General features: G+C 43.2%; 1 protein-coding gene across 1 annotated transcript in view; it reads right to left on the reverse strand.

Annotated features, from left to right (window-relative positions):
- Positions 1-8,092: 8,092 nt before the first annotated feature.
- Positions 8,093-20,864, reverse strand: part of LOC311100984 (serine/threonine-protein kinase 17A-like) — a 28,789-nt gene continuing 16,017 nt past the window's right edge. Inside the window, exons 3-7 of the mRNA XM_084141988.1 lie at positions 11,915-12,059; positions 11,423-11,549; positions 11,240-11,288; positions 10,812-10,991; positions 8,093-9,876 (exon numbers count right to left, since the gene is read on the reverse strand). Of these exons, the coding sequence (XP_083998114.1) occupies positions 9,540-9,876; positions 10,812-10,991; positions 11,240-11,288; positions 11,423-11,549; positions 11,915-12,059 (838 nt within the window). The 3' untranslated portion in view covers positions 8,093-9,539. The remainder of the gene's footprint in view (positions 9,877-10,811; positions 10,992-11,239; positions 11,289-11,422; positions 11,550-11,914; positions 12,060-20,864) is intronic.

Genomic DNA, 20,864 nt, shown 5'->3' on the forward strand with positions numbered 1-20,864 from the left:
TAAATTAACTTAAATCCAGTGCTTGAAATGGAGTCATTCTATAACCTTTGAATTATTAAATGAATCTAACTAATTACATCCGCAATCAGTGTGTTCTATAAGATGCACCATTGAAGTTACAGTTAAAACAGCATGTCTTCAGAGACTGTAATATTGACTAGGAGAGACTTAGACTCAGACATGCATTAAAATCCAGCGAAATCGACACAAATCCTCACATTGCTCTAAACCCCTTCTCTTTCTGCATCCCCGCTCAGAACTGATCATCTCATTTGAGGAGACAGTCGTTCCTTTCCCTCCTGGCGGTGAGAGTAAACCGTGCTCAGATCCAGCACTCCTGCTGCACCCTTGCTGCATAGCCTGGGATCTGAGCCTCCTCCCTACAGCAGGAGGAAATCACAGTGGTGTAGAAAAGTGTGCCTGCTTATCGACCGTTACCGTGGAGGGATGCTTTAAGGGGAGAGAGCGTTGTGGCCTTAACCTTCGTTCCATAATGAGAGTCTTTCTTTATACATGGTTTTTCTTTTTTTGGGGGGGCTGTTTCAGCAGGGGGTGTAGGGAAGGACAGGGGTAGAGAGAGAAAGAGATCTGCTGTGTTTGCCTTTGATGGAAGCCCTTCCTTAAAGGCTTGTTGTACAGAAGCTTTTGAACCACACTAATAAGGATGATCCATTAAAATGAACACATCGGTCGGATAAGCTCCTTATAAGTCCCATGAGATAGACACTGAAGTCTACACTCTGTACAATGTGGTGAAATCAGGCTACTATTTGTTGAGGAGTTGGTGAAATTGGGTTTTTGACCAGGATAGGTCAGTGGAAGAGCAGGACCAGAAAGGATGAGGACATTAGCCGCAGAAAACTAGCTAATGACGACATCCATCCTATAGATTTGTGTAGATACATAATTGGGGTAGGCTATAGTATCACTGTTGCTCTGTTGTCAACATAACCAACTACACCTAACCCCATCGTTAGGATAGTGTGGAGGAACATAGCATAGAATAAGCATGTGATATACAGGGCATATAAAATATGTGCCTTGCTATAACAACGAGGAAACAGCGGCAGTGATTAGATATCAACTCACCACGTTACCCTCCCATTTCCCAATCACCCCCTGTGTTGGATGGCATCGTTCCACACGGCCCCATCACATTAGATCAATATATTAATTCCAGGGAGTCAGGTGTGTTCTAATATTGTCTCTAATATTGCCAGGCAACTGGGGACTACCTGCAGGGCTGCAATGGGATGAAAATGAGTGATAGCAGCCTTCCTCCGTAGCCGTCGCTATGCTCCTGCTGTCACACAACCAATTACAGGCAACATCAAGACCTCAAACTCGCCCTAGAAAACCTACAACCACGGAATTATCACAAAAGGCATGCGTCCTAACTTGATATGTGCATAACTCAAACCTTCGCTCAAATCTCCCACTGACTGGGTTTGCATGGGTATAATCTCAGAATCCATAACCAAATATTGAATGTTTGTCAAGAGATTAACGCGGGTATCAAGTTAGATTGTGTCTGACAGCCATAACCATCATAGGAAATATTTGCTAATAAGGGTAAGCTTAAAAGTACAGAACAACAACCATCAAACTAAGCCCTGATTAACCCCAGGGGTCCTGCTTGGAGGCGGCGTTGCATGTGTACATTGGCCCTTAGCCCATTTGTTAGAATATAAATCCCACCCCCCTCCTACCCCTTGATCCACCTCCAGACACTAACCCTGTACAGTTTATCGTCACATGCCGTTCCACTACATAGCCCAAATGTACCAAGTAGACATTTCTAGATACAGAAAGATCAGCTTCTCCTGGAATGACAAAAGACTGTCCAAATTCAAGTTCACTGGAAAGGTTGATCCTCATTGATGGCCTATGCTCCTCATGCAGAGATGGGCCTGAGTACGATTTTTTTTTCTAATAGTCCAACATCCATCCATTCCAGAAATAAATCCTGGGTAAACCCTGGTCAGTTGACAGTTGATTGGCCCAGCCAGGAGTAGATCTGACTTTTACCCAGTAGAGGTTAAGAGACTTTTGTGTAGTGGGGTCATATTTGATGTGGAGAGGTTGACTTCTGTGGAAATCGTTATAAGGGAACCATAACCAGCTCAAAATGAAATTTGAGCTGAGCTGAGTCTGCAACAATGGGCCAAGCTCACCAAGGAGTCAGCAGCGAGAATCTACTAATTCAATGTCAGTCTCATCATTTGCTCCAAATGATATCCATTCAGTCAAACATCCTAGAGTTCCACACTGTAATTGGGGGAGAAGTCCTGCCTCCTTTCTCTTTGTACAGTTCACTTAATTATCTGTGTCACATCATCCTAGCTTGAGCGATGTTACTCTATCATATTACATGACCTATTCCATCTGTAGTGTGTCTTCTCGCCAGTGGTATGGTATGGTGCACATTTTAGGATACCCTCAACCTGACTTGTGAGTACACCACCTGTGGCGAGGGTACGGGATAGCTTGTGCCACAGTGGAAAGAAAGTTCCTGCCTTCTGGTCCGCCTTGCTACAGTATTGACTGCAGACTGTCAGCTTCAAAGGCTACAATTAGCCCCCCATTGAGCCAGTGATGAGGCCCCCTACTTGTATCAAAGGCGACAGGCTGAGTTGTGTAGTCAACTCTGTGGCGTACAACCAGGGATTTCCTGCAGTCCCACCACTGTGCAACAACAGTTCGAATCACCAGCATGTGGAACTAAACAATTTAGCACGAGGCAGACTGTTTCAGCCCTTAGGGGATTGTGAAGAAATGAGAAGACCTTAACTGGTGAAATAAGATTCAGAGTGATATCTCTAGTTGTCATGGCAATGGGTAAAACATTTGAAAGTAGAGAGGAAAACACACAGGCATAGAATTTGTTGCTGCATTGATGATAAAAGCAGAATTGGAGCCCAGCCATACTAGAGTATTGGGACGCACAGTGACGACTGATTTGTTGGGACAGACTCCTTGAGACACTGTGGAACACAACAACAGTGGCTGACATGAAAACTAAGAACATTACTAAAGACATCAGACCACTGCCTTCTCTTGTCTTGGCCCTCTTTTATATGCTGAAGGAGTTCGAACTAAGCCGAGGGCTATTCTTATTATGCAAATAGGGCCTTTATGAATCTGGTGCAAGTCAAGCTAGTTTGTCCTGCAAACTGTGTACAAAGTCCAGGGCCGGCTCTAGCCTTTTGGGGGCCCTAAGTGAGATTTGGTTGGGGGTCACCCACCTCACGGCAAAACATTTGTGGCCCCCCTCATGACGGCAGAGAGAAATATATAGACATGTTAATTTCCATCAATTCTACATATTTTGCCTTGTGTAATGCAATTCTAACCATTTTGCCATGGGGTGGATAGACGTTTTTGCAGTTTTAAAGCCAATTTCCTACTGTTCTACACATTTTACCATTACTTATGCCATGTTAATATGATGTCTGAGTGAGAATGACTTACAATATCAATGGGGGCCCCCTGGAGGTCAGGGCCCATGGGTAATTACCCTGCGTGCCTGGTCGGTATTCAACCATGAATACTACAAGTTTAGATAGCTGGCTAGACTAACTACCAATCTAAAAATGTACATTTCTAAAGGTCAGCTAATTGACCCTTCGCTAAGCCCCGCCCCAGATTTTTGGGCAACCAATCGCTGTGCTCCAATCGATAGCAACTGTCGTCGAGTCCGACACCTCTGACAAGCTCATGTTTGAAACACATGAAAGACATTGAGGGCAGTGGGAATAACTGTTTCTTTAAAAAATATATATATTTTTTAGATGGTTAAATAATTTAAGAGTGCACCAGGGGTACTTGCTACTGTGATTCCTGAAATGCAAAGCCTGTTGGAGTATTTTTCGAATCCAAAATTACACTTTTGTTACATTGTTTGTTAGCTCGTTAGCTAGCTTTCAGTCTCATTGATGACCAAACGTTGGTAAAGCTAGCTAGCTGCTTAATATAACTTGTTTTCTCAAAATGTATTTTAGCTAGCTAAGTTAGTCATGTTTATGGGCCCTAAGCGACCACTTATGTTTCTTATGCCTGGAGCCGGCCCTGACAAAGTAAAATTAACAAAACCCTGGGATTCTGCTAGAGAAGTGATATCAACAACAATAACAACAAATGGCTTAATGCATTTGGACACATTTAATTGTGTAATTGATATGGAATTATTAAAAGTGAACTAAGAGAGCTCTGGTGTTGTTTTGAAGAATTGTTTATTTAGAAAACCGGTGCTGAATTTGGAAGCCAGAGAGAGAGACAGAGAGAGAAAGAACTGAGTTCTGCCCATTGAAATGGACTCGGTGGTGTGCTACAATTTCAATTTGGTCAGGGGATTAAATTGCAGGAGCATCAACACAGACAGTGCTAATGGGAAAAGAGAGAGAGAGAGAGAGCACAGAGAAAGCACTCCCTTAATCTTTCATTGTCTCCCATTTCAGTTGTTATTCTGACCGAATAACACTGATTTGGTAATCCGGAAAGGGCAACATCTCAATGTGTTGTTACCAAAGAGCTTGGCTGTATCATGGAGCCCCTGCACTAAAATCTGCAAAGATCTGGCACAGAGACATGGAAAACTGAAAGTCCAATTAAAAAGAAACGCATACCAGCTACTGATTGATAATAAAGTTATGACGTGTCAACACCAGAAGTGGTGGATGATATGGTGGATGAAAATTGATGGATGATTTTAACCTAGTACAGTATCTACATTCTGTATTCAGACAGTTGAGTGTCTCATAATGATGACCCATCACTTGGTTATTTTTCCAGAGGGTTTTCTATAGTAGTCCTATAGGGTTTTCTACTAGTTATTTCCTGGCCCAATGACAAGGACAGATGGGATTCAATTTAGTAGAACCTGTGTCCTAGCCAGTTCTTTCCACAGTGATTACATGTCACAGACTTTCCCCTTGTGATGAAAGCCTTTTCCATCAGTTTCCAAGGAGAGTTACTATATTTCAATGTAAATATCACAACCCACCCAATTTCCTTCTGTAAGCCTGTGCTATTGGCCTCAGACAAATAGACACTGCAGACATAGGATAGACGCAGTCTGAACATTGTGATAGGCTATGCTGCCCTCTACAGGGCAATATTTTCAGTAACATTGAAAAATAATTGTTTAGTGAAATCTCAGTAGAAATGTCTGAAATCTCAGTAGCCTAAAGATGATCCCTCAACCTGTTTCCTTGTCTTCATCGACACTGATGTGAAAGTACTGTGAAACTTTGTCCAACTTGGTTTGAACCTGGGCCGTCTGTGCACCGCAAGACCGATTCAACCAACTGAGCTAAAGCCTAGAGATTAGCTCAGGGGAGTTAACGCAAGTCTTCAGGTCTCAGGCAAGGTTACTCATTCAAGCATAGTTCAGTGAGCCACCTCTGCTACAAAACCTACAAATAGGCATGCGCCATATTGCTTTCTTCCGTATGTTTCCACATCAGTGCAGATTAACCTAATCAATTACAGAATGCTGCACCAACCTGTTCTCTGAATATGAACTACTTGACAGCCCGGCAATACTTCCCATCAACATGCATCAGTTACTCAAAATAAACTGGAACGGCAGCCAGAAAGACAGTTAATATGGGGGTGCATGTCTTCGAATGTAGACTATAACTGTCGGGGGAGCTAATGACAAATGTCCCCTTGTCAAGCAGTCTGTCACAACAATTCATCTGTTGTTCCATGTTCAGTGTGTAATTGGTGCTATGCTTAATTAATGACAGTATTCTGAAAGGTGTATTTATATTCATTTACCTCGCCAGTCCCCTAGGTATGGTTATAATGAGAGATGCATAATACACACTGCTCTGGCACAACAAGAAAAATCCACAGACAAAACCAACAATGACTGGCTGACCCCTGAATTAACGTTAAAGTTTAGAACTATGCTTAATATTATGCATTAGCAAAATATACAGTAGGTCTACAGTGCATGCTAATGGAGTTTCTCGTCTCCAAAGTTGAGGTATGGGTTAACTTTGAGATGAATTGGCTTGAATAGGCCTAATTAGGTAGGACTGCCACCACCATGCATTGTCAATAATGATTAGGCTCAATTAAGTTAGCACCTCCATACTGAAATCTTAAACAACAACTTTGATTAACAACATGATTAAACTAATTATACTACCCATTTGTCATTAAAAGCTTTTCAGTCAGTCATAACTTTTAATCTTCTGGAAACATCAATTAAGACACTCAACACCTGGTGAATTTAGATAAGTATACAATCTTTGAAATATTTTGACATTTAGATCTCAATTAACATAACACGCCTGGTAGAAAATCAACTGCAAGATTTCTCTGACAAGTTAATTGAGATGTCTCATTGGGCCCTTTTTTAAATTTGTGTGCCAGTTTTTGCTATTTCATAGCAGGCCGACATTTCCGAATAGTAGGCTACAACATTGTAGGCCAACAAGGTCATTAAAAAGAAATATATACTTGGTATAGGCATATTTAAAGAAGATAGGCCACACTTTACTGCCAGACCAAATAAGATGACTCATATAAATATTCATATATTATTTCATTGCACTCACCACAGGGCCGTGTTCCATAGCTGTTCATCACCTCCCCCAGACTGGCAACATCAGGCTGGAGTGAATATCTTCCTCCCAAAGAAATAGCCCTCAATCTATCAAGTTTTATATAGTGTCAAACAAGTCTGGCAGCTACAGTGCATCCTGCTTTCCTTCCTTTCTTGAAGTAATTACTCATTAGAAATGGCTGGACAGATGAATGCCATGAGGTGAAGGCCTTGCGTTCACCTGTACAATCATGTATAATCAGTGATTACTTCAAGGAAGGGAGGAAAGGTGTACTTTAAGGAATTTGAACGGCTCATGTGTATCCAGGTCCCAGACTTGTGAGCCAGCATTGACATCTAGCGGTCATTTGGTAGAAAACAGTGAATAGACCCCGTCCTTATTGTGTTCCTGACAAATATAATTTATCATTCTCCACCCAGACCCCAGAACCAAAGGCATGAGTTCCTCAATGGACTACTGGAACATGTTTGTATCCAAATTGCTGACTCAGTAACTTCATTAAGATAATGGTCTTGGAGGGTGTTAGTAGAAAGAATACACACTGGAAAGCCAACCCTCACCAGAAGTGGAGCGGGAGAGAAAGAAAGAGGAGAGGACCGACAAGGCCAGAGAAGTCTCCTTAACAGCTCTATATGAAAGGCTAATAGAGTACCACAGTATGAGTCATAATACCCGTAAAACCTGGCGTGACGTTTTGATAACCGTGTAAATCTCTCTAAGACAATGAGACTTTTATCAATATATTCATTCACCTGTATTTACCCCCCAAAAACGAAATGCTAATTATCTGCTAATGTGGCTATCATAAAGACCTACAAATGCCATGGTGATCTGGATGAGACTGCCGAATCGAGGCAAAAGTAAGAATCTTTGGATTAACTATCTGTTAGCTACATTTAGTAATTAATAAATTGGCAAAATGTATTTAAATTGACAACTCTGTGAATTGTCTTGTGCAAGTTTTAAATTGACACAATACCTGTTAGCAAAGGTGTCAGCTAGAGATGATGTGCAGGAGCTTGCAGGGATTTAAGTCGTGCATGATGTCTACTTTTATGCTAATTAGCATTTTCAGATCAGAGTAAATAGAGCCGAATATATTGCTAAAAGTCACCTTGTCCGAGAGAGATTTACATGGTTATCAAAACGTCACGCCAGGGTAAGCCTACATGAAACACAGCCCTTATTTTAAGTGTTTCAAAAATTCCCTATGGGAAAAATGAATGGTGGAAAAACGTCTGGAACAGTTTCCCTGTTTGACCACTAGGTTTTATGGGTATTATGACACCTCCACTGTGGGGCTCTATGGGGCATCACACTGATGCTTGGCAAAGAGCCTGCCCTTTCCTTCACCCCCACCCAGCGGACACAGTTGCCAGTGTGTCCACGCAGATGTATCATACACTCGTATGCATGCACACACACATACACACACCACATGTCATCTCCTCTGAAATAAATGTCTTAATTCAAGGCCACAATACAAAAAACAAATCGTACTCAAAAAAAGGTTTAGAGACGTATCTTTATTTACAGTATCAGGACATTCATGTACAAATGTGTTCCCATAATAAGGAGCCTCTCGTTTGATAGAGACAAACTTGGACTAATTTACAGTAATGACTAATGGGATTTATGAAAGAAAAACAAACGCTCTCTGCATATAGAAGTGTAAATTACTTGCAATTATTGCTTAAGTGATTGAAACCCATGGGATGTTCCCAGTTCTGGGTCAAACGTGTGCAATGGCTTTTTAAACAGTATTATTTAGAGACACACTCTTAAAGCAACATAACGTTTGTTTCATATACATATAATTAACCCTCCCTCCCCCCTTTCCCATTTTAGAAGATATCTATAACCTTAAACAAACAAAACACCTTAAGAAAAGAGATGGCAGACGAAACATGGACAAAAAAAGAAAAAGAAGAATAAATGATGCAATTGTATTTATGGGCCAAGTCATTGCTAATTCTCCAAGCACGGCACCAAAGAAGAAAACAAAAACAAAACAAAGTATCACAACAAGGCTTAGGGCCAGATGCAATCAGATCCACCTTAGCCGAAATCCACATAGCTGATGTTTTGAAATTGTCGGAGGTGGAACTGAGTTAGAGCTGTCAAATCCACAACGGCTCCCGGCATTATACCTAAAGCAGATATCACCATTGGCTGCTCGGAGTCGCATTGAGAGAAATCCCATGCAGCCTAGTTTACAAGTTCGAACACTGGAATGTGAGATTAATCTACACCTCGATTAGGCTGGTAGAAATCCTCATTATTTTGCTCAATGATTTTCAATTTGAGCGTCATTATTTCTATATAGCCTACACTTTCTCGTTCTGAACTTCTAACGCAACTGGGACGGGTGTGGCTTCGTTACAATGATCACAAGAGCAGCTCTGATTTGACAGCTCCAACGCAGTTCAACCTCCGACTGCCAAAACATCAGCTATGGGGGTGTCGGATTACGCCGGTTAACGCTTGATCTGATTGAATCTAGGCCTTAGTCTGGAGTAACAATTCCCATGTATAGTAAAGCAGCACAAACATAAGACAAAAAATGACAGAAGAAAATTAAGAGTTTGGCTTACGAGTTCAGACCATGAGGTGGGTTAAAAAGTGTCCAATACTTCTTATGGTTTGTAAGTGCGATGTTTTGTACCGCTTTCACCTAGATGTAAGAGCAGGGGTTCATGGTTCCTGGAGAGCTACTGGGTGGTGCAGGCTTTTGCTCCAAGCCATCATTAATGTACCTGATTTTACTAACCAACCAATTAGGGCCTGATTGGCTGAATTAGCTGGTGTGTTAGTGAACGGCAGGAGGGAGACCCAACACAACCAGTACCTCTCCAGGACCGGAGCGAAGACCCGTTGTGTAAAGGTTGAGATGAGTTTGTCTGTGTGTGTGTGTGCATGTGTGTGTTTGTCTGTGTGTGTGTGTGTGTGTGTATATGTCCTTCAGTAGATGAACTCCCCGGGAACCTCTTGGAGGGCGCTAAAGGGCTCCTCGAACTTGAAGCGCTTGGAGATAGCCTTCTGGTCGGGATTTATGACCTCCTTGTCTGTTGACTGGCGACACTGGCCCAGTGTGTAGGCTGCCACCACGATCAGCTCCTCTGTCACAGGACCTCCTTCTTCCTCCTCTTCCCCGATGGGGCTCTCAGGGCTGGCTGGCTCCGAGGGGCACATGGTGGGGCTGATAGTCTCTTTCACCTCTGCGGTCGCCTCTGCCTCCTTTTTCTCTTTTGTCTGGAGCCACTGGTGCTGCAGGCACTCTTCTGCTGTGGCACGGTTCCTGTTGGGAAAAAGGAGAATGCCAGGGAATCAATGGGAACTTCTACCACCATATCCACCTTCTCCGCTGGCTTGGTGGGTTTGAGCAAGCATGGCACATGCAACACCAAGGCTGTGGGTTTGATCGCCCAAGGGACCTATTCTATACTGTATATATACACTGAACAAAAATATAAACGCAACATGAAAAAATGTAAAGTGTAAAGAGCCCAGAGATTTTCCATACGCACAAAAAGCTTATTTCTCTCTAATTTTGAGCACAAATTTGTTTACATCCCTGTTAGTGAGCATTTCTCATTTGCCAAGATAATCCATCAAACTGACAGGTGTGGCATATCAAGAAGCTGGTTAAACACCATGATCATTACACAGCTGCACCTTGTGCTGGGGACAATAAAAGGCCACTCTAAAATGTGCAGTTTTGTCACACAACACAATGCCACAGATGTCTGCTGACTGCAGGGATGTCCACCAGAGCTGTTGCCAGAGAATTTAATGTTCATTTCTCTACCATAAGCCACATCCAACGCCGTTTTAGAGAATTTCGCAGTACGTCCAACCGGCCTCACAACCGCAGACCACGTGTAACCACACCAGCCTAGGACCTCCACATCCGTCTTCTTCACCTGCGGGATTGTCTGAGACCAGCCACCTGGACAGTTGAGGAGTATTTCTGTCTGTAATAAAGCCCTTTTGTGGGTAAAAACGAATTCTGATTGGCTGCCCACCCATGGCTGCCCCCCTGCCCAGTCATGTGAAATCCATAGATTAGGGTCTAATGAATTTATTTTAATTGACTGATTTCCTTCTATGAACTGTAACTCAGTAAAATCGTTGAAATTGTTGCGTTTATATTTATGTTCAGTATAGAATACATGTCTTTAACTGTCATTTTTAGTGGATTAAAGAGTCATGCTAAATGACCACATTACTCACTGGGGTTCTTTGATGAGCAGGGCTTTGATGAAGGTGATGGCGGCCTGGTCTACATGCTCCAGCTCCTCCTCCTGGTAGCTTACGTTGATCTGGGAGATGTTGAGGAAGGTCTCCTGCTTGTCCTCTCCCAGGAAGGGAGAGATGCCTGTCAGCATCACGTAGGCCAGTACACCAATACTCCTGTCAGCCATATACAGTGACAAACGGTTAGACGGATATACAGCCACTGGAAATAAGTTGAAGATTTTCTCTGTAAGATAAACTCATAATAATTTTAAATGCCCATCTAGGGAATGATGCTGTTTTCTTTCATGTGTGAAGTTTTCCATTGTATATCTCTCTTTCCCAAATAAGCTATTGGATAATTCAATCACAAACCATACAACACACTGTTGCACTAAGATAAAGTACAGTGAAATGCCACTTACCACATATCTGTCGCTGTGCTAATCGGCTCGTAATTCAGGATTTCTGGAGCTGCAAAACATTTGTATTTATTTTATTTGGGTGAACTATCCCTTTAAAGACTTTTGACATGATGAGTGCAGTGACCATGATGGTCATAACAAAATGGCGTCTGTCAGGGGTTTTGTGTTTGCTGCACTACTTACCCACATACTCCGGGGTCCCCATGATCTCCCTGAGCTCCTGACTGCTGCTCACCATCCTGGACAGACCAAAGTCCACGATCTTGATGTCCCCCAGAGGAGCATCACTGGTCAGCAGAATGTTCTGGGGCTGGAGAGGAAGACAGAGAAACACAGCAGCATTAGAGGAAGTCCAGTGGGGCTAACATGCGTGTGGGTTTGGTCCTGTGTCTAAACCACGGTATTAAAGCTTGATTCCATCTTTAAAGGGATAGGGCAACATTTTGGCAATTAAGCCCTTTCGCTAGTTAGCAATGGCTCCAGAAACTACCTTCAACTTCCTTCAAACTGCATGCAGACAAAAATAAAATGGTATCCACGAGTTCATTTGACTCTGGGTAAGTATAATTGTTTTTCAAAATGTCACACTATCCTTTTAACCACTAGGTGGACTATGTAATCACATGCAAATAACAAGAACGTTGGTAAAGCGTCTAACAGGGGTTAGGGACTGACCTTGAGGTCCAGGTGCACCATGTTGTTCCTGTGGAGGAAAGAGACTCCCTCTAGGATCTGTCTCATCAACCTCTTCACGTCCTCCTCTTTGAAGGCCTCGTCCCTCTCCGCTACACACTGGTTAAAGATCTCCCCTCCCGCTGCACTGTGGACACACACACACCGACCGACCGGTTAAAGATCTAATCTTTTCCATACAAACATGCAACCAAGTTGAAACCGTAATAGTAGTATTTTACAAGCTGCTTTGCTTTTCGGATTTGGCAGGTCGGCTATATGCTGGTGAGTATTGGATGCACACAGACCACAAGTAAAACCACACACCTTATAAGTACAAACATTCAAACCTTGCATTTTGCATTTCATTACTCTTTCTCTGTCACTGTCAATAATTTCTTAACCTCGACCAGTGGTTTGCTGTATTCTGTGGGAGTCTGGGATAACCGGTCCTGAATGACCAATCACTGAATGATTGATGACTGTGATTACTGTGTTTCTCCTGTCTGGTGGTGATGGGTATGCTGCCTTCCAGCTAGGTCTGGACAGTGGCTTTAGCTGTACTGTTAGTACAACTATTTGACATTCCAGAGTTGAGGTGGAGTATTTACTATTATTCCACCAGCTGGGTGATTTTGCCCTGGGCCATGCTAGCTGTTGAGTGATCCACTCCTGACGTTGACATGGACAGCCCTTTATAATGATATATGGCCACTGTTAATGAGGAGAGACCCTTTTTAAGAATCTGTTTTCCTCTGTAGCCAGCCACAGACAGTGATAAGTCCTGCTAGTTCACCAGACAAGGTCATGGATATCCTCTTGGGTGGGCTTTGGAGGGGCCGTGTGCGTGTGTGTGTTTGGGGTGGCAGATATGTGTGTGTGGCTTAAGCAATGGCATTCTGTTCCAAAACTTCTCCGGTGGGATGTCAAAACGACTTGAACTTGAGTCTATTCCAGTATCCCCCCTTGGGGAGATGGGCAATAGACAGCTAGCTATCTAGATCAAGGGGGTGTGTGGAAGGCTCCATCTCGCTAGAGGGATTGGCAGAAATAGTGCTGTGGCTCTAAACATAGTACACCAATTATGGATCGTGCACTACAATACCACTATTGACACGGTTTCATTCACCACATGATCATACATGTGATTTGTGAGTAATATTATGAATATTTCACAACACAGTATGCAAGTAAGTGAATATGAAAATATCCAATACAGTAAATAACAAAATGACATGGAACGGAAAGGACTCGCCTTTTAAAAATCACTGGCAGTTCTTAGTGACTGAGGGATAACACTATTTTACAGTCCTATTTCGATGGTTATTACAAAGAATGTTGTCTTATAAATGTATATTTGCTAGTACTTACTAAGCACTGCTTCAACTAATCCCAACAAATCTAAAAGGTCATTATTAGGTAACCATTGCGCACATCATTTCATGTGGCTAAGTAAATACCAGGCAAGCAACAGACTGTAAAGTCAATACTATTTGAAAATCTTGTGTTCTCTCTCATAGTACCAGTGGTGTAAAGTACTTAAGTAAAAATACTTCAAAGTATTACTTAAGTAGTTTTTTGGGGTATCTGTACTTTGCTTTACTATTTATATTTTTGACTACTTTTACTTCACTACGTTCCTAAAGAAAATAATGTACTTTTTACTCCATACATTTTCCCTGACACCCAAAAGTACTCGTTACATTTTGAATGCTTAGCAGGACAGGAAAATTGTCCAATTCACACACTTATCCCTGGTTATCCTGACTGCCTCTGATCTGGTGGACTCACTAAAGAGACATGCTTCATTTGTAAATGATGTCTGAGTGTTGGAGTGTGCCTCTGGCTATCCTTAAATAAAAAATAAAACAGGGTGCCGTCTGGTTTGCTTAATATAAGGAATTGGAAATTATTTATACTTTTACTTTTGATACTTATGTATATTTTAGCAATTATATTTACTTTTGATACTTAAGTATATTTAAAACCAAATACTTTTAGACTTTTACTTAAGTAGTATTTGGGTGACTTTCACTTGAGTCATTTACTCAAGTATTACAATTGGGTAATTTTTCTACTACTGCATAGTACTCACAGGAGCTCTTTGATAGGCTTGATGATGTGAGGAACTAGCAGGAGAGAAAAACACCACCCTGTGCCCCTTTCTACACGACACCTTACGTGACACATGAAACTAACTTCATTTCCTCCTGACCTGCAGTGACTGCCACTCAATTAGGTTGGAAAGCGAGACACGAGAAAGTGTGTTGAAAGAGTGAGGCTTATCAAAAATAGACAAGGGCTCCCTTCAGGCCAACATGAATTGGGTCCTGTCTGGGTATGGAGGGAGTTTCAGAAGTTGTTTTGGTTTTAAGGCTGAAAATACAGCGCTTTCCACATGCCAGGTTGAAAACAGAGGTAGAACAGAGAGGCGTCAGACTTTAGTCAGCTGAGTGGTAGGCTTCATGTAGGCCTGCTGTATGTGTGTCACATGGGTCTAAACTCACGGTGTGTGGTGTGGTTTTGGGTTATATTTTATCAGGTGGTGTAGCAGTATGCTGCGTTGCTCTGTGGTGTGGTGTTGTGCTGTGCTCATGATGGAATTACTAGTAATTCTATTTCTCTGTTGTGTTAGTGTTGTGTCACTCCTTGGCTGTCCAGTGGCTAAGCCTGGGTGTCTGTCTGTTGTCTCCGGTCTGTCTGTTTGTCTGTCTACCCATTATCTTCCCTCTCCGAGTATAGGATCCATCATCGAACCATCGTCCAAACCCTTCACTGAGAGAGAGGCCCCATCGAAAGCAGTGATTACTCCAGTCAATGTACTGTCTGCAAAGGGTAGAAGGCTGAGAGAGAAAGCCAACTCAACCTCTCCCCATTCATTATTTTCAATATCTTCCAGACAGGTGAGTCAGAAAGTGAGCCCATGCATACACTTCTGAGTGTACGGTAATGTCCTTGAGTGATATTAAACATGTCTCAATACTTAAAGAATAAATGTCCTTTCCTTCATTAACACTGATAGGTGAATAGGATTCTACTATATTGCTTCCACCCCTCATGTCCTGCCAGATCAGCCATCATGGAAGAAAGAAAACAAGGAGAAGGTAATTTAAAGGGCAACTCCACCACTTTACAACCTCATTTTCATTATCTCCAGTGCAATACCAGTGTCAACATGGGGATGTAGCTCAGTTGATAGAGCATGGCGTTTGCAACGCCAGGGTTGTGGGTTCGATTCCCATGGGGGGCCAGTATAAAAAAATAAAAAAAATAAAAAAATAAAAAATTGTATTCACTAACTGTAAGTCGCTCTGGATAAAAGCGTCTGCTAAATGACTAAAATGTAAATGTAACATAGGTGAAAACGGCGTATTATATATGAAGTTAAAAAGTTCATAGTCAAAAGTTAAAACATTTTTAAAACAGTGCTTTTCAAACACTATGAGAGTCGCGGTGACGTGGGGAGCAAGAAGAATATCCTCCCTTGGACTAGAAAGTTGTTGCAGGTTTTGAAAATCACTGTTTTTTTACTTTCAATACTACTCTGTGATGTCACAGAAGCATTATTTTTTTTTTTACCACAGACACTAAGCTGTTTTCACATATGTAAACACTGGTTTGGTGCTGGAGATGATGGAGATGCTAGAGTGGTCCTCTGTAGCTCAATTGGTAGAGCATGGCGCTTGTAACGCCAGGGTAGTTGGTTCGATCCCCGGGACCACCCATACGTAAAAATGTATGCACACATGTCTGTAAGTCGCTTTGGATAAAAGCGTCTGCTAAATGGCATATTATGATGAATATGAAGTTGAAAAGTGGCCATTTAACTATTGAGACACAGCATATAACTGTCTAGTTGAGGGTGAAATGTGCTTTTCCGTTATGGTCTCTTATGGCCATTCTGGAGAGAGAGAGAGAGAGAGAGAGAGTGAGAGAGAGAGAGCAAGAGAGAGAGAGAGAGAGAGAGAGAGAGAGAGCAAGAGAGAAAAACCCTGCAGTTTCGCTGCCTGACCAGCAGGTGTCAGTCAAGGGCAGAGGAGGGGCTGGGCACAGTAACCTGGTTTTAATGTCTATGACAGTAACAGAGTGGGATTAAACCTAAACAGAGGGAGACCTCCTGCCCAGGTCGAGGTCTGGTAAAGCACTCTGCTCCATATGGTCAGCCACGAACACCCCATGGAGCACTAACTAAAGGCTGCGTCAGGAAAATCATGTTCTCCTCTTTGTTTTCCCTCCAACTCAGTGGTTGTTAAATGTTTCAGCATTGTGACCCACTAATCAAATCATCACAGCTGAGTCTCAAACTACAACTCTGACTTGGTCCCAAGTTCTGACCCACCATTTGGGGAAACAAATTGCCCCAACTGCTTAAAAAAATATACAAATCTGAGTCTTTTGAACGTTAGCCACTTGGTACCAAAACAACAGAGCGGATTCTGTTTGAACTTAGCGACTAGTATAATGCCGGACATCAGAGACGTCCAACTGGCAGAGAAAACACTGACAACACGGCACAGAACCAAAATGGTTCCCAGTGGCCGGGTTTTTTGGGGACAGTTTCTCAGAGCCTCCCCATCTCTCTGTATTCTCCATAGACACGAGGACACGGAGGGTTCAAACTGGTTCCTCTGTTAGCATGGCCGGTAATTATAGTCTAGCGCTGCCAGTTTAGCCTCTTAGAGCCTCTAAACACTGAGTGCACCAGGGGAATCAGGGAAAAAAAATCTGGCGGATTCATAACTAGGTCATTGTTGTTTTGGATGATGAGAGCACGTCTGGCCAGTTGCTGCTGTACTGCGTTGGTGTGGTGGGACTGGGGGTGAAACCACCTTCTAATCCGAGGGGGGACCCACACAAAGTAACATAAACTCTTAATGCCAAGGTGCCACACACATCACATGCACAAAACAAACTCTTGGAAGGTAGCCTATTGCCCTATTTCAGAGAAAATGGCAGTCTTTATCTGAGTATAATATTTATAGGATTTGGGCCCTTAGTAGAACAGGTCAATCATTGCTTAATCAGATCTGCTGAACATGTAATTATGAACAGTGTGTTTTGGAATCATATTCAGTGGTTAATATGAAATAAGATTATAATTTTGATACCAATTTCCATGATACTTGTAATAAAGCTTGTCAATGTATTTATGTGGATGGGATATCTTTGATCAGTGTTCGGTCTGAGTGGAGAAAACGTTTCCCGTGCCCTGGATTAATGAAATCACACTGATCACCGACCTATTTCACCCAAACCAAATTTCTATTTTTGGTGACCCTTTTTGTTTCACCACTCAATCAACAAAAATGAAGACTAGCCACTTTATCAATGGAGGATGGAGAAAGAGAGAGAAAGAAAGAGGATGTGGTTGGATGGATGGTACAGAGTGACAAAACGATCAAGTGCCATCGGGCGCAGTAGAGCTCACGGAGGTGTACTATTCCCCTCGCTCCGGAGATTAACCCCCCCCCCCCTACGGGCTGGCAGTCACAGTCCGGACCCTCGCGTGCCGCCATGGAGCACCACTGACATAATAAACTTCCAGCTGGGGCCCAGAGAGCCCAATGAGGCCACATTCCTCCCTCCCTCACCCAGTCCCTCCCTATCCCATCCCATCCTGCCTGGAAAAGCGCTTTGGACCCCTCCCCCCCCTTCCTTCCCCTTCCGCCTCATACTATAATTGCATGAATAGCTCTCTTTAATTTCAGGCTGACACTCATCCGAAGCCTCCGCCGACCCCCTCTCCTCATTCCTCCCGGTTTGCCGTAGAGCCTCAAAATATCCATCAGCTGTAAATAAAAACACACAAAAAACAAGAGGAAAAAGGAAAAACACACAGAATCTATTACAACCAGGACTTTCTCTCTCTCATCCTCCATCTCCGTCTCCCTCCATCACCCTGTCTCCCTCCATCTGTCTCTCTCCATCTCCCTCCATCACTCTTTCCACTGATTTCACATGCCAGAACCTCATACAGGCTAAATGCATTCCGCTCTACTTCCCTTCCGTATTAAAAAAAGAAGAGAAAAAAACTAAACAGCTCCATTATCCGTATTGAATGGTGCTGACAGGGGCACTGCCATTCGGCAGGGAGGGATCGCTTCCTATCCTTCACTCATCCCTCCTTCTTTGATAGGGTTATGGTTCCCCTCTTGGTGGTACAGTAGAGAGGGATAAAGGGGGTCTTTCTTGTGGCAGGGGATGGGTAGTCAACTGAGGATTGAACAGCAGATCAACAATGGGCTTGGGTGGAATTAAGACTAAGGGGAGTGCAGCGGCAATTAAGGGATATTCTATTCTAAAAGATTACATTCTAATACACAAACAAAATGTAATCCCGCAAATGCTATACACTGATATAGCTATGCAACTGAACAATCCCAATATTCTCAAATAAATATAGATTAGGCTGAACGATCACAGTCTCAAAGGAGAGTAGAACATTGAGTAATATCAAATGTTTTAACTTTCCATCTATGGCATCTCATCATGTTAACTTGAGCAATCTAATTTGCTCATGGAGGCTATTCCAGTATTTGCCTATTGAGTAGCCCCCACCACAGGGAACATTATAGCCTTGTCCAGGTGAGCAGTCAAGTCACAGAGGGGCTCCATATGGACTGGAGTGACCGCTAGCGGAGGTTAGCAGTGTGGTTCCCTTAGCATTACCTTAGGATGCTAATCTAGCAGGCCAATCAATTATCTCCCTGCTAACGCTAATGCTAATGCTAACACCACTCCCATCCCCCAGGCTACTCCAGGCCAGGGCACCACAGGGGTCCACTTAAAGCTGCTTTAACCCTGAGTCAGAGGGGGACGCCCAGCAAGCCACAGATAAGATGTGTCTGTAGGCTACTCCACTGTACTAGGACCTCCTCACAATTAAATCAATGTTGGAGCCACTTCATGTTGGCTAATGTACGGAATTTGAGACAGTATTCAATAATCTTTGGTGGCAGCGGGAAAAAACAATAAAAGGGGAAAAAATTGAGTGGTGAAGCTGGGTGGATGTGCATTGTCTCTGTGGCCACAGTCATTAAAACCCATAGATAGATAGCACGCATCCATCAGACATGGTGGACGTCAAAGTGGGCCGTTTTAAAACTCAGGTTGGAGTGGGGTGGTAATGTGTGCATGCGTCTGTGTAGGTGGGGGCATGAAACATGAGGGCTACGAGTGCCACCTGCACTAGGCACGCGATTCTCTGCTGGGGAAAAAAATACCCTATTTTCTGGGTCAAACACTGTGACCCGGCCCAATGAAACATTAAAGTTGTGGGCTTAACATAACACGGTGAGAGGGTGAGAGAGAGGGTCTGCTCTGCAGTAAACTTGTTCCCCATCCTCCTTTAGCGTTTCATTAAGTAGAATAACATCTGTCTCTGCTGTTCTGAAACACACATAAACATGCACACACAGTGTGCCATTAAACTAGCAGCTCAGTTTAATAATTGAATGAACACATTGGAGAGAGAAAGAGAGAGAGGAGAGAGAGCGAGAGAGAGCCAAGCTGCCCTGTGGGAGGACAGGTGACCCCATGTTGAGTGAAGGGTCCAAGCCCCCTGAGCCAGCTCAACATATGGAAACATGGCAGCCTAGGGGAAAGTGCATGTCAATGGGCTCAATATGGGTGGGAGGGAAAGAGACACACACTCATGCGTGCACGTACATGTACACACACAAGGCCTGAGCAAACAGCGGTGGTGAGGTACTTTCCATGGGCAGGCAGGGAGGACAGCTCTGTTGGACTAGCTGCTGTGACCTCTCCCTTTATCTCTCCACAACACAGTCTTTTCACACACAAAGGGCACATGAGAACCAGGTCAGGTCACTCATTGGTCAACACTGATCTCACTCTATCACTCAAACATTAAGACAGTTGAAGAAGACCTTTGGAATGTATTGTTGATAAGTTGAAAGGATGCCACTGTTTTATCAAATCAGAATGATTTCTTCATTAAAGTGTGTTCATATTTTTAAGCCAGCCAATAATATTACAATATTGTAAAAGCAAAAGGCCTAGCCTAAATCAAGTACTTTGACTTGAAGTTAGTATTCGGTAGGTACTGTAGGCTAAAAGCTTTTCTTCTACAGTGAGTTTGAATCCAAAGCGCCTGGTGACCAGTATGGATCCTGTCTGGGAAACCAATCAGCCAGTCAGTGTGATGGCACAGCAGCTAAGTTCCCCTGAGAACACTCTCGCCCCAACAACCCCAAAGTTCAATGTCAGCATGTGACAAAGGGGAAACTCAAATCGCAGCGCAATGCGCCTGTGTCTGTGTGTCCCGTCCAGTGCAGCGGGGGGGGGGGGGGGGGGGGGGGGGGGATGGCATGTTGTTGAAATAGCCAGCGCTCACTGAGGCATGGGGAGTATCGCCCTGGGCTTTGGGACTGGATTACTGCTCTCTATGGCCCACTATCCACTTCCCTCTCCCTCTCTGTCTCTCTATCCAGTGAGGCCTCACTCTCTCTGCTTTATTCTAGTTCTGCCTCTACCTCAGGCAATCGTTCATTACTTTTTTTTGTCCCATCTCTCCTTGTGCAGGAATCTCCTCTCATTTATAGTCATTCTCTTTCTCTCCATCTCAGTCTCTCTCTCTTTCTCTCTGTGTCTCTGCTTACAGGAACGAGGGATAGTGGGTAGGGTTTCACCTCAGTCTCAATATTTAACGGCTTGCCTTGCCATTGACCTGCTGCCTTTCAATAAACCATCTGGGTCACAGGCAGCTAGGAGATCAGTCTGCAGTACCCGGGAGCCTTTCTCATACTTCCTGTGGGTCAAACGTGATACGTAGTGTCAAGCTACCTTTTCCACGGCCTAAATAACACTCTGCATTAGATCACAAGCATATTACCTATCCTGCTTTTTTAGATCAGTGTAAAAGAAGGAGATGGAGCCATATCAGACTATTGAGATACTAACTGTGTGTAAATGTGCATAAAAAGAGATGTTG

This window comes from Coregonus lavaretus (assembly GCF_964263955.1).
Source record: "Coregonus lavaretus genome assembly, chromosome: 2".
Lineage (NCBI taxonomy): Eukaryota > Metazoa > Chordata > Actinopteri > Salmoniformes > Salmonidae > Coregonus > Coregonus lavaretus.